We start from the raw sequence: 15,328 nt of genomic DNA, 5'->3' as shown, positions 1-15,328 counted from the left end.
TACTGTTGAACTCAAGGTTGATTTGTTAATTTAGCATAATTATGTTTTTATCACGTTTGAGATTCAATAATCATTAAACTCAGTTCTTCATTAAATTATATATATATTATTTTTCAACTAATTGTCTAATTCTCCAATTTGAACAATATACAAATTCAACTTTTTTTTTAAACAAAATTACAATAGAATTAATTTTTAGGTAACAAATTTAAATAAATTGTACCTATCAGATTTAAAAATTTCAATGAATTAATATTATGCAAAAATATCAATAAATATAGAAGAAATTTCAATTTTGGAAATTGAAAATTAAAAAATTGATTTGTTTGAAAAAATACTTCACATTATGTATGCAATTAATTTCTCATTTTGGATGAATAAAATTTCTAATCATAGAAAAAGGAAATTCTAGATCATTACTATCATGCGAGTCATTAAAAGTACATTAAGGATAAAAATAATGAATCTTTCACCTTTTTTCGATTTTGCTCCAATCTTGAGTCGAGAAGGCCATGTGACGAAGGTATTCGTTTCTTCCATAACCTGCAACAATAATTTTAAAAAACATTGCATTAATGTTTTAAGACAATGATAAGAATTGTATCGTTATCAATTTTACAATCAACTAAATATAATTTTCTTTTATGCATTCGTCAGCATTGACGTGTTAAAGAAGCATGCTTTAAACACTTATACCTCACGTGAATTCATTCTGAACGCAAATCAACAATTAGTGAAAAGAACTTCTCCTTATCTTTCATTTATTTTCATTTCATTAATCACACACAAGATCAAATCAATATTGAAAATTGCCGTATAAAAATAAACATCTCATGGAGAATAAAAAAAAAATGATTCATTTTTTCCAGATTCAATTTACAGGAAAATTCATTTTAAACTATTTAGGAAAAAAATATTTTATTAAAAAAAAAGATTCATTTAAATACCTATCCTTAAAAAATTCCAATTTATATTGAAAAGCAATGGTAAAAATTTTTTGAATTTAATAAAATGAAAAATATAAATAATATTGTTCAGTTCGATTTTGAAAATATGAAAAGAACCTGTTTTAGTGAAAAAGAAGAAATGTATATATATTTTTTTATTGCATTATAAATCATCTGCGTTCATTTGTTTTCAGTTTAAAATTCATAAAATGAAATAAATGTAAATGAGATTCTGATTGTATAAGCGCAAGAAATTAAGCTCCCTGTTAGCTTTTTTTAAATCATGAAACACGCTATAACGATATTTGCATTTGGTTCAATGTGAGTTTAATGCTTGTCCTCAATGAGTGGGTGTAAGGAAAACGGATGATATTTAACACGTGCTCGACTTTACTATTTGCATCTGCCAAACAAACATCATAACCACTTTTTTCCTTTTTTTTGTTAAAAGAAATAAAGAACTAAACAATTTAAGATTTTTTTCAAATGAGTTACAAATCTAGCAAAAATCTAGAAACCGTATTCTTTTTCAATTTTTTTTACGAAAATTTTTTAGAAGACGATTTGTATATAAGAGAGAAAATAATTATTTTAAAACAAAAAAGCTCATTACCACAGTCATTTCTGAAAGATCGAATCTGGATCGCTAGACTCGAAACAACTTTCTCAATTCAACGAGATCACAGTAATCCAAGAGCTTTTTTTTATTTTTAGTCTCTAGGCTCCTAAGCACAGAAGAAGAACGACATTGCGACCTCGATGCCCTGCAACTTTCACGATAAACGAATGCACAAGTTGAAAAGTTAGGTATCTAAAACCGACACAAACCCCTCGTGCGTATTCGCAATAAATTTTACTTTCACTACCGTAATAGTGACTCCACGGTCGTCATAGCCGATAATAATACCATGAATGCTCATTAGTCCGTGTCCATCAGATAAACTTTTAAAAAAGCCCTTTCAAACAAATCACAATAATTGTACACTATTTTTCATTTTTTCTTTCACAATTTCTCTCTCAAAATTAAATTTTTTTTAAAATAGAAAACAAATTTTTCTCGTTTTCAAAAATGAAATATCTTTTTTTTTTTGAACGAGAGTTCAATGACTGGATAAGGATGAATAAATATTCGAACGAGAGTAGAAATAGAAGAAGAAGAAGATGATGATGATGATGATGAAGACAAATTTTGTGCCAGTAACTTCCATATACCGCCGCGGAATCGCTGGCTCGACTGACTGACTAATTCGAGATAACATAACGGGTTGGTCTCGGTTACGACCTCCCACTCGTTTTCTCTCCTCCTCAACGTTCCCTACTACTGTCGCGTCCGAACATCGGCCAATACCCCACAGAGAGTTGATACCAATTTTTCTTCATTAATTAATTTGAATAAACGACTATTAAAATACATAGTGTTGTTTTGGATTGAGAAATTGGAATGATTAGACGATGAAAAGACGATTAAAGTTGAAGGAAATTAATATTTTTTCCGTTCCCCCTCGTGAAGGAAATCCTCAACAAAAGACTCTTTTTTTGTCAGTGCATCCAAAATTCCCGAATGAAAATACACACTTCTGAGTCAACAAAATTCCAGCGATTCCTGACACAGGCCATTTTGTGCCGAAGAAACATACTACCAGCGTCGATAACAATAGTTTTAGAAAACTACCTAGAAAAAAAGTTTTTTAAAATTAGAAATGAAAATTTTCAATCAAGAAATACTGAAAACAAAAATATACATTTAGAAATGAAGAATTAAAATTCGCTTTCAATTTCAAGAGAATGAAATAAACCTACTTTTCTTCTATTCATTAGAATTAGGTAACGAAAATTCAATATTTGATTAGAAAAACAAAACCAAATATTAATTATTAATTATTGCCATCTAGATATTTTTTTCTAATTGGAATATTTTTGTGACTAATGTACATTCTGAATCCTTAACTTCTATGAAACACTATCGACGTAAAGTTCAAATTTCCACAAAAAAAAGCATTACCCTAATTGTGAATCAATTGAGGCGACGGAAAATATTCGAAATAACGACTGTATAGTCACCGGAATTCCAAATGACCAAGAAAAACGTTCGGGCAAGTACTCGGGCACTGACTTAATACTAAAATTACCGACACAAGTGCAAGCCGTGTTTTATTTCGAGACGTCGAGTACAAAAGCGAAATAGAATGTACAACAAAAGTGACTAAATAGTGGCTCACTGAAAAAGTCATCCAAGCACACATTTTGTACAAAGAAGACCAAAAAAGAAAGACACATAAGTAAACAAAAAAAATACACACCAGAAAAAATGGAACAATCGACAAATTGCTGAATTAAAATTTTTTCTAAATTCAAAAATGAAATTTCAAAATTTGTTTTTGAAGGGGAAAAAATATTTTTTTGTAAAATATTCTTTTCTTAACAATTCAGTAACCAAAGATACCTTACAGTCAGAAATCAATAGATTACAGTATAAAGCTTTATGGATTTACAGCTTAAAGTTCTATATTTATGAAGGCTATTTATAAACTCTATTTTTAATCCTTAGAGAATGTCACCTAAAGATACCATTTTTGTGCTCTTATTTCACTACATAAATACATATAAACTAAAAGTGCTATTACGTCATAACTTTATTCGATTTTCACATATTTAATTTAAATTTATCACTGATTCTTTAATCAATTTTCCCCTGAAAATACATCTCGACCTCTCGCTGATTATTTCATTAAAAGCGCAAATTCCAAATTTACCTGACCTATTACCTTTCTCTTCTAAAATCGAACAATTAATAATAAAAAACAAAACTGACAATATTAATATTTCTCACTTGAAAAATTTCGCATATTGTGAATAAAATTTTCGCCAATTTAAAATATTGCATTTCTGTAATAAATATTTATTTAAACATTCAAAGTTTAATAAATGAATGAAAAAATAAGAAAACGACGATGCATGTTAAGTTATTGTGTAAATGTAATTTTCATCTTCTAGAATGTTGAATAAATTTTGCAATAACAATGTACGTCAGAAGATCTCGAAACTACGTCAAATTGAGATAGATTAAAGAAATTATTGCCACCCTATGTTTAAAATGACATCGACTTAGATTCCGTTATCCGCGACCGAGAAGCGGCAAGAAGTAGATATCCAATGCTAAAATTATGTCAAATGCATGCAAACGTTAACTCGACCGTGCATTGTATTTATAGATCCGGTGCTCGAGAGAGATACCAGTGTTGCATTCAAGAAAGCAAAGGGAAGAAGCAAAGGTACCACAATCTATGATTCCTAATCTCTATAACAAGAAAAAAATTTATCATTACTGCACTGTTAAAAATCATTCTCAAATATTGTAAACATTTCGAAAAATCCACACACACACACACACACACACAACGAAATTTTACTCTTTCTTCATTATTCGCCACTATTTCTCAATATTAAATTTAGAAATTTAAAAAACGTAAGAATTTCTTTTCCTTATTTAAAATCAAGTAAGGGGAGATTTTTCCAAAGAGGAATTTTGTGCTCAAAAAAATTTCCAAGATTAAATGATAAAATTCTACGATTAAAAATACATTTTGACAAATTAAAAACAGATTAAATTTTGAGAGACAAAATTTGTATATTTTAAGACACGTTTACTTTCATCAGGAAAACATTTTTTTTTCTCAAATCATTATCTTCCTTATTGCAATCTCTGTTATAAAACGAAAACGTGATTTTATGCATGAAACAACATAATTTTCCGTTATTGGATTTTTATAAATTTTAGCATTAATTTTTTTTATCAAGTATTGTGTCGACGAGATTTCTCGTTGGATTAAAATGATAAGGAGATACTAAATAGAAGCATAGAACACATACATATTTATTGGAATATAGAAATAAATGTATATCTATGTATAAATTTCGAAAGAAGGTTAAGTAACTAAACAGCTTTATTGATACGCAACATTGTAGATCGTGAGGTTTATGTATGTGTACTCCAATTAAAGTAAAGGAGAGTTAGAAAACTGGTTTACGCGACAGCAGGTGTTGAGCGAGAGAGTCAACTATTTAACTTGTATATATCGTGAAATGATAGTTTTATGAATTTTTCTATTCTGAAAATTCTCAGTTTAGAACAAGAAAGTAACAAATCTTTTATTATACTAGGAAAAGTCAACAAAATTCAACCTCATTTATTTCTCACCAAGTTTTGAGAGAGTATTGAGAGAATAAACGGCATTTTACAAAATTATATCATTTCCTTAAAGTTTATATAATTCCCGACTGTCAATGTTGATTAGAATCTATCAGAAAAATTATGTTAGATCACTGTTTGAGAAAATCCTTTTTTTCCCATTATTTTAAAGCCGTTAGGCTATTAATAATAAGTTATTACACTATTAATTATTCAATTCTAGAATAAGAAAGGAAATTAAAAAATTTCATTTCTTTTGAAATTGTTTGCTAATTAATATAGCCTTTAAAACAAATCAAATTTAATTGAAAGGGGGACTGAAAAAAACCAAAAAATCAATAACTCCAAAATTTTATAATCGAAAGAACGAAATTTTCAAAAAATCCAATTAATAACTATTTATATTATGATGGATAGGAATTATTAGATAATTCAATCACCACTGACATAAACTACCATTAATTGAAATTACCAAAAAGAGTGAAAACTACCAGATAAAATCCAATTATCAACGATTTAAATTGTGGAAAAAATAAAAACTACTAAAAACTGTACAAAGACAAAAAGGAAAACTGTCACTAACAATTTTACTGAGACAATAGTTTCGGAGACGGAAATTTCTTTAAAAAACAAAAAATTTAAATTGGCACGATCATAAATTCAGAGTATTTAAATTGAAATATTTTCATTATTTCAAAACGTCTGAATAAAATCTCGTCTGGAAAATTTAAATTTTCCTTTTAAGTTTAGAGGAAGATTGCTCCTAAATAATGTGCATTTGACACAATGTTAAGCATTTCGGAAATGTATATTATAGCTTCCGCGAAACGCATTAAGTTTAATAGCCAAAGTCTTTTCTTTTTCATATTGTAATGCTGATAAACTTCACGCACCATTTTCATGCAAGGAAGACACACTTCTCTGCTTTTTACTCTCTCTCTCTCTCTAACTTTATGACTTCCCGGACTCGTCATGAAAAAACAATTTTTGGCGAATCCTATATACACACACGGACATCATTGTAACAACTCAGATTGATCCTCGCAGATGTCTCGAGTGCAAAAATAGAGTTGAATATTCTCTTCATGATTTATGCAATGTCCCGTGAAACTGAATATTGAGAATTTTAAGAAAAATTTTCAAAAATAATCTATGCCATGCAAAACTGAATAGTTTCCTGACTGTCAACAAGAAATTTTCGTAGTGTCGCCAAAATTAAATTTTTTTTTATGAAAACTGCAAAAATAAAGAAAGTCAAAAATTTCTATTGATAAATAAATAGTTAAACGAAAGTAATAAATAAATAGACTGAAATATATATCAAAAACTAAAAAAATAAACTATAAATAAGACTAAAATAAATTTTTCCCTGCATCATTTGTCATTTGAAAATTCCGCTAAATAATACATCGCAAATTAAATTTAATTCCTGGTTTTACATTTCCCAAAAAAATTGGAAGAAACATTTAACAAAAAGTTTGAAAAAAAGTCAAGAATTGTAAGAATTCTTTTTATTACACAAATTATATGCCAATGAACGAATCTAAGGATCTGCCGATAAAAAATATGTTTATAAAGAGGGTATGTTTGTGAGTAGGTAAATTGTGACAAAGGATCGAGAGTTTATAACCACGGGACTTAAGTGATCCTATAAATAATCGAGCAGTGTATTTCCAGGCCTCTTTACGCAATGGTCGAACGATAAGGATAAGCGCCGATCGTTGCCTTGGTGTCAGTAAACGCCTTTACATTAACATATACATCTAAACGAAACTTTTTTTTCTCATTTGTTTGCGTAAAGAAAGAAAAGAAGAGAAAAGAAGAAATCTAAAAATCCAATGAATCTAAATAAAATAGGTGTATTATTCTATAAAACAAAACTAAGTCATTGAACTGAAAACCTTGACCTCGACAACAAATTTAATAAACAATAATAAAATTTCCCCAGACAAGATGACGCCTTTTTTGGGGAAAAACAAATAATACTACGAAAGAAGAAAATTTAATCATTTAATCAACTGAAAAATCTATAAATGATGATCTAATCATACCGGGAATATTGTTGCACATGGTAACAATAAAAGTTCAGGCATTGGCATATGAATTATGGAGCAAGAAATAATATTTGCAAGACTGCAAATTTTCAGTTTGGAATGCAAAAATAAAATCATTGTTTGAATTTTCTGTCAAGCTCATCTATTTAAAAATAATATTGAATGAAAAAGGAACTTTACTTTATCACTTTTAAATATAACAAAAAAAAAATTTTTTTTTAAATTAAAAAAATTGAAAAAAATTAATTTAAAATTACATTTGTAAAAATAGAAATTTTTTCGATATTACAAAGGAATTTATTTTGAAGCATTACAACAGACACATGTCATATTCTTTCAGCGAAAAAAATTGCAACGATTATTATGATAATTCTAATTATAAATAAAATTAGATAATCATTTATATCCTTCAAGACAATGCTTGACTATTGAAAATAAATATTCTAACCACATCCAAACGCATTTGCATTTTCCTCTTCTTTGTTTATTTCGTGAAATAATAAAAAATTTTATTTATTCGAAACGCAGCAAATTTTTTTCACTTCAGTGCAATAATACTAAATTTAATTTCTTGAACTGTTTACAAAAATCAAACAAAGTAAATTGAATAATAAACCAAAAAACAAGTAGTAAAAAATAAATAATAAAAATAGCACGAAATAACATTTTTGAGAATTGTAACTTTTGAATTTTCATGGTCAGAAAACGTAAAGTTGAAAAATCGAATTTGAAAACAATTGTAAAAATTGTAAAACAATCCCTCCATGAGGAAGCAAAGTTAAAATATTTAATTGCGTTTAATACATTTATTTATGAATTTTAGCGGCTTAGTTGCATAATTCGTTATTGGTTGACGTTAAGGAGAAAAAAATGAATTTGAATACATAATTTATTAAACTTATCAGTGATATAAATTATCTATCACTATGTATTCCTCTCTCCGAAAAATGAAGTTAGATTAGTGACCTGGTTATTAATTATCAAGTGGAAGAGAAAGTATCTCGACACCAGTATCTACAACTTTACAAAGATAGGCACGCTTACGTGATATTTTTTAATAGAAACGAGGGAAAGGTTAAGAGAAACATCAGCTACCAAGTCATTCAGCTTAAACGACTATCAAGACCTCCAAATTTCAATTTCAATCGTTAGATTACAAAAATATTGAGTTTAATGTATTTCTTCTTTTCTTTCAAAATTTTTCATTCTTTTCTCGTATTTATCCTAATCTTCTAATTAATCCCAATCTTCCTAATTATTATTATTATTAATTTTTTAAAGATTTTTCGAGTTTATTTTTTCTATATTCATTTCAATTTCAATAGTTAATTTTCAAGAATTTAGAAGACAAAGTGTTAATGTCAAACGATTTTTTTTTCTAATAAAATTTAACTAATAAATATCTCGTGTTATCAAAGTAAAATGTAAGATAATTTCTTTTGTTGAAAATATAGATGCCAATTGTAAAACTGTTATTGGCATAGGTGTTGATGTCACGTGACAGTTCAATGCCCCTAATGCCTCCCACTTAAACTTCTTCCGGTTGTCTGTATCTTTAAGTTTGAAACTGAGGTTTTGTTTTGTTCGTTCATTGTACCCATTATCTTAAAGACCAGCCAACAAAAGTCGCCTACAGAAAGATCAACTACTTCTGATGCAAACAATTTCAAAATCTTTCACATCTTAATTAAATTTCATTTTAACGGATTCAAAAAAAAATAAATAAAATTAAAAAGAAAGGAAAATTAAAACTCACCTTCTGGAAGAATACTTCAGCAGCTTCTGGCGCATCACTGTCACCTAAAAATTAGAATAATAAATTTTTTTTTTGTTTCTTTGCTTCATATTTGTTTTTACAATAAGAAAATTTTTTTATTCATAATGGCAATTTAAAAATGCGATTTTAGAATTCTAAAAAATGTTGCAAATTAATTTTTAAAAGAAAAGATCTAATTATTTTAATTAAATAAAGGTTCGCCTTTTTAAATAAATGTCGAATTAAAATTTGTACTGACAAAAAAAATTCATAATCTATTTTGATAGAAATTTTTCTAATTTGAATTGCATTGTTCAATAAGTATTATTATTGGAGTGAACAATTATTTAGGGTGGAACGATTTGACCGAAAAAATTACAATTGTAAAAAGTGTTTTACATTACTTTGCACGCAAAGAAACATGAGAAAGTGAATTCATTTTCCAATTTTCATCACGAATTCTTGTCATGCATGCTTACGTGTTAATAATGACATGTATTCAAGAAAGTTGTAATTATTATTTTGACATCATAATATTGGAGTGTCAGAGCATTAGACATCAATCGGTAGATTAATAATTTGATTACATATATATATATAAGAATTGACTATACGACCAATAACGTTTACAAACACACACTGTTTCTATTTAAAATCAATCAAAACAACAAGTAAATAAGATTGTAAACTTAGTTCATTTAATATATTTCATAAATTTAATTTTAGTACTCGAAATAAAATATTTTGCTTCCGAATTAAATCACTGCAAGATTTTAATTATAAAAATGATAATTATTCAATTTTGTATCCTTCTCCTCTTTTTTAAGAAAATATAATAAATATAAAATTCTTGTTTCATTAAAATTATTTACCATTTTTTTTATTATACAAATTTTAATTTAATTTTTAAATAATTCTGTGTATTTTAAAAATTTTTGTAATAAAAATTTCTTAATTAGGTATAGAACAATAATTATTGTTCTATTAAGAAATTGTTTTCAATTATTAGAAAAAATTCCTCATAATTTAAAAATTTTTATTGACTATTAATTAATTTTTTTGTCCAATTACAATGTGAAATTATGATCTCCGTTATTTCGATTAATAATGATGTAATGTTAGATCAACTGTAATAAAATGAACTATCACAGAATTACCCCCCTCCCCCGATATTATGAAAATTTCACCTCAATTAATAAATATGTTTCGATTCAATATTATACAATTTTCTTTTTTTTTTTTTGTATCAATTGTTATACAATTTTTACTAGTTCCAATTATTTTTCTTTTTCTTGTCAATTATTCAACGTTGAGTGAAGCTCGCTTCTGAAAATGGAATATTCTATATGTATACAATATTTTTTTTCACATTTTCCACAATTTCACTGATTTTTAAACTCGTAATCGTTGAAGCGAATTAATACCTTTACAACATATCATTTCCCGTGCTAACCGCACAAAGTACCCTACAAGTTGTAAGAAGATAAACTTCCGCGATTATTTCACCAACTAAGTGGCTTTTATGTCACATAATTAAATTTTCAATTATAAACATTATTAAATCTATTTAATAAAAAAATTAGACAAAGAAAACTTTTATTTAAAAATTTCTTTTTTAAAAGAAAAATTATTTGCAAAATTTTCTGGTTGGTAAAAGAATTTATGTTTTTATATAATTATCTAGTGCAATTAATAAAATAATTTTTAAATACATGTAAGACAATTTTATTTTAACTACCAATTAATTCAGTTTGATTTAATTATTTATTGTGATAATATATCAAATTGATTATTAAAAAAAATTCTTTCGTTTGTTTTGTTTAAAAATCTCCTTTCTCTGTAGTTTTTTTATTATTATTATCTTATAAAAAATCATTACGTGAAATATGTAACTAGATATCAATATATGCAAATTAAAACTAAGTGTGAATAAATGACTGAGGAAGGTGATCGATCTCAGGACTACTTTCTATTTTGTAGCAGAGAGATACTGATTCATAAAATATGGAACAATCCATTTATTACGCCACAAAAGTGCAAATAAATTAAATTTTTATTATAGTTTGTAATTACCTTGCAATCCATTCAAAAATATATTTATAAAATATAGTTTTATTCGAAGAATTTAAATGTTGCAAGAGTTTTCATTAATTTAATTGCATTTCTTCGAAAAAAAATCTATCATTTTATTTACGCAATGGAACTTGTAAACTTTTCAATTTGACAAAATAATTTATTTTTCGCAACACTTGTTTTCGTTTATTATTAATTAATATGTCAATTCTCTGGTTGCGTTGTGAAAAATTGTGAATTTTGTCAAATTAAATTGTATTATTATTTCGTTGGTCGACAATTTTATAGTTCAAGTCAGTCAATTTTATTTTTTATTCAACTGATTAAATTTCCTATTTATTTATTTATTTATCAATTCAACATTTCTTGATAGGTCGGAAAAAAATTTGGAATATGAATTCATTATAAAAAAAGAATACATACCGAGAAGCATGTGTTCCAATTTTCTGCGATCAACGCGGAATCGATCTTGATGAACATCCTCGGGATTAGCGATGCCCAAAAGGGTTGCAAAATTTTGCATCTCTGTCTCGAAATTCGATTTTCCAGAGGCACTTGTCGTTGCCGTTCCCTCCGATGTTTCAGACATTGTCTCCGCCATTCTTCGATCGGTTGAAAGCAAATCGTCTGGCCTCATCTTATTTAGCCAGGCGTTTCACACCGAAATTTCCTGTGAAATTATTCACAAATTAGTAAGAAATATAAAAAATTATTAAATTATAAATAAAAAAAAATTTATATTAAAATAAATATTCGAAAATTAGTAGGTGTATTCATACATTAAAATAAATTTTAAGAAGTTTCTTGATATTTAATTCCAACAAAAATATAATTAAAATCAATAAATAATAAAATTAGTTAATACAGAATAACAAAATTTTAATAAAGTTATTTAAATTAAAAAAAACTTTCTAGACTTTTCGCTTAATGGTGTGGGACTTTTTCTCTTGTTCATTGGAATAAAAAATAAAACTGTGTATCGATGTAAATATGAAAATAAATTTCCCCGGCACTGAAGTTTAAATTAAAAACAACCCTGACCGTGATCAAAAATTTATATATATTTGACAATAAAATATCTGCAGCGGTTAATAAACGGATAGAAAGATAAAAACATAACAAGCTCCGTTCTTTTGCGATACTGGATTTAGCACGAATAATATTTTTTCGAGATAAATTCTTGCGCAAACACGACGAAATTTACTGTGTTTTATATTAATAAAAAAAAATGAAATAATTCATAAACTTAAAGAAAAGAAAGGATGGATTAAAAATCGAATCGTAATCAATAATGAAGAGTACCTTCTTTTTTGAACTTGTATCACAATATTTCCGTAGCACTGTTGTTTATAAATGACAACGTCCTCTAATGAAAAATACTTTTATAATATTTCAATTCTGAAGTCAAAAATCTTTAAGAAGTTTCAAAGCGGTCATTCACCCGAAGAAAAATAATATTTTTGCTAAAAGGGCAAACTTTTAGATATTGTAATGACATTCTCTCTCTCAAATCTTAATTTCAAATTTTAAACCCAACAAAACTATCGTTTTTATTCACAAAATCAATGAATTTACTAAAATAATTATTTTAGTTAGTATTTAAAATAAATATGAATAAAAATTTTTATTTAAAATTAATACAAATTTCACAACGGAATTTTTGGTTACATAAAACCGTTTCTATTTTTCTATACGAAACAAAATATAATTATACTGTATTGAAAGGAAAATTGAAGAATATATTAAAATAGAAAAAGAAAATTGCTTATCCGGTATTTTCTTTTTTTTTCTCATATTCATAAATTAAAATTAAATAAATACCTGAAAATTTTTATTTCTCCTAATCTTTCTTAATATGTGAAGAAGAGGAGAACAACACCGCGGTAAAAATTTTTCACTCCGACAACGTCCAAATCAAGAGAAGCACTGACGAGACCAATTTCTTAGAATTTGCGGGAGTTTTCGTGGTAATCGAGGAAAATCCTCAACCAATTAAAATACGTCCCACTGCCGATGAGAAACGATTAAAACTGAGATTTCTCCTCACACCAACTGTAGTTCCAAACTTGACATTCGTCGATGAAGAAAAAAGTGTTTTTAGTTTTTCTACACACTGAAGTCCATTTGAACACGTGTTTGCTCCTCAATGTAAATGATGGTGTCGATGGCCCTTTAGAAAAACAATGCAACGATTTAGTAGGAAGCTTGTCACCTTGAAGTCACAACTCATTAAATTATATATAGACAAACAAAATACGTTTCTTTTCTGTCAATATCAATTGAAAATTATGACAGTTATATCAAGAATATTCAAAATTAAACGACTTTCAAAACCATGTTTACTTTCATTTTCTGTTTTCATTCAAATCCTTTTAAACAAAAATCTTAATTTCTTCACGATAATGACTTTTTTCTACTGCCCAAAAAACTTCTCTATTAAAAAAAACGAATAAAGAAATTTTTTTTTGTAACTTGAGATGAATACAAGAACCTTGTATTTTTTTTCTACTGAATTAAAAGAAAGGTAAAAATCTACTGAAATTAATTTACTTTTTTTTATTCGAATTAGATGAATTTTTATTTAAAGGAATTTATGATATTTCTTAAGTAATTTAGTTTGATAATAATTCGTTTTTAATTGAAAATTCTTTTTTGAAAAAAAGAAATGTTTAAAACTAGATGAAGAGAAAACAAATGCACGATTATGATTGTATAAATTTCAAAAAGCAATAAAACAATTTTCATTTCAAGTTATTCTTGTTTTCATGTCCAAGTGTATGCAGTGTGTATAGGATAGAAAAAAAAAAATATTCTTACGCAGAGTTCATGCAACAAGTTGGAAATTTTGCATATCAGTGCACTGGTCACTTTCTACAGGAACTTTGCGTACTTTTCATTGACACTAAGAGAAAATAAAAAATAGAATTCTGAAATTATCCATTATTGTCATTTTCACGCAACTGCCTTTTGCAAAAAGTGAAATTTCACAAAATTTTAACTACTAATTATATTACAAAACAAATTATTATTACTTTTTCAAAAAGCAACAAATTATTTATTAAAAAAAAAATTTTTTGTAATTGAAAAAATTTAATTTAACTTTCAAACAATTATAAAAATTAAAAAACATTTAATTTTTCCAAGTTTTACCATTTTTTTCTTTTATTTCGAGATTTTAATTTTAAAAACTGTAATTGAAAACAATTTCAAAATAGTAATGCTCTCATAAGTATATAATTAAAAGATTTAAAGTAAGAAAAAAGAAGAAAAGTAAATTAAAAATAGAATTCACGATAAACAATTAAAGAATAAATAAATTTTTCTAATTAAACAGAAAAGTAAAGTGTTCCAAGAAATGAAAGTGACAATTATTACAGGAAATTTTTGAAATTTTCCCTCTTATCTAACTGGAACTATTAAATTACTCATTTAAAAATAATTAAAAACAGATAATCATAAAAATTAAAATTTAGTAACTTATCTTTGAAATGAATTATTTACCTATATATTCATGTTAATTAATTAGTTACTAATATTTCCCTAATTAATTGGTTATCAATCCTAATTAAATAGTTTAAAATGTTCCCCTAAATAATTAGTTACAAATATTTTCCTACTTAGTTATTCACAATTATTTTCGAAATTTTTTTTAAAAAAACATGAAAGTATATTGTTTGTCTATGTTTCTAATAAGTTAATAAAAAGTTCAATGCAAATAATAATAAAAATAATTTATTAAAATCACAAAATTAAAAAAATAGTGAAAAATTGGGTTACTTACAGTAAATAATAAATAAAAATTTGTTGAAACTGAAAAAAAGTGTAGAAGTTGATCCGTCCTGCGGAATCAATAGCCGGAAGGATCCCACGTTGTTGAGACGTAAGACCACACCGCGCCGTTCGCCACCGACTTACGGGACGAATTCACGATTCAAATTAATCGAATTTCGTCCTCATGGACGCGTGATACGGTGGCACGCGCGCAACTCGGCGCCGGTTAAACTAAATTAGCGTTTCACTGCTCGCCGTTTTCAAGCTGACTGATTTGAGCAAATGAAAGACCGGTCGCACTCTCCCGATCACATGCGTGACGTGAATCCTGTTATCGTGACCGCTTTTGTAAAATTACTTAAAAGAGATGGTCTTTTTTCTATTCTCCTTCAAGTCATCGAGAATGCTCTTTTATGTATATAGTTAATAATCTTTTCTCCTCATTGAAATCAAATTTTGCCATCTCACCATTAAAAGAATAAAAAAATCTATTTTGTAACAACAGAAAAAAAAGAGTTATTCAATTCGAAATGTTTGA

At 26.8% G+C, this 15,328-nt stretch overlaps 1 protein-coding gene across 3 annotated transcripts in view; it reads right to left on the bottom strand.

Annotated features, from left to right (window-relative positions):
- LOC122499317 (protein bicaudal C) overlaps positions 1-15,060 on the bottom strand; it is a 29,904-nt gene extending 14,844 nt beyond the window's left edge. The window contains exons 1-5 of one of the 3 annotated variants that reach the window (XM_043607591.1): positions 14,801-15,060; positions 12,841-13,189; positions 11,443-11,689; positions 8,947-8,990; positions 474-543 (exon numbers count right to left, since the gene is read on the bottom strand). In XM_043607591.1, coding sequence (XP_043463526.1) covers positions 474-543; positions 8,947-8,990; positions 11,443-11,656 — 328 coding nt within the window. In that variant the 5' untranslated portion in view covers positions 11,657-11,689; positions 12,841-13,189; positions 14,801-15,060. Of the gene's footprint in view, positions 1-473; positions 544-1,560; positions 2,161-8,946; positions 8,991-11,442; positions 11,690-12,321; positions 12,400-12,840; positions 13,190-14,800 lie in introns of those variants that run through there. The other 2 variants (XM_043607592.1, XM_043607593.1) reach the window with 2 other exon arrangements.
- Between the last annotated feature and the right edge of the window lie 268 nt (positions 15,061-15,328).

Source organism: Leptopilina heterotoma, unplaced genomic scaffold, assembly GCF_015476425.1.
Source record: "Leptopilina heterotoma isolate Lh14 unplaced genomic scaffold, ASM1547642v1 Lhet_167, whole genome shotgun sequence".
NCBI classification, from domain to species: Eukaryota; Metazoa; Arthropoda; class Insecta; order Hymenoptera; family Figitidae; genus Leptopilina; species Leptopilina heterotoma.
The sequence above is the reverse complement of the archived record's forward strand: the minus strand, read 5'-3'. Positions and strand labels throughout refer to the sequence as shown.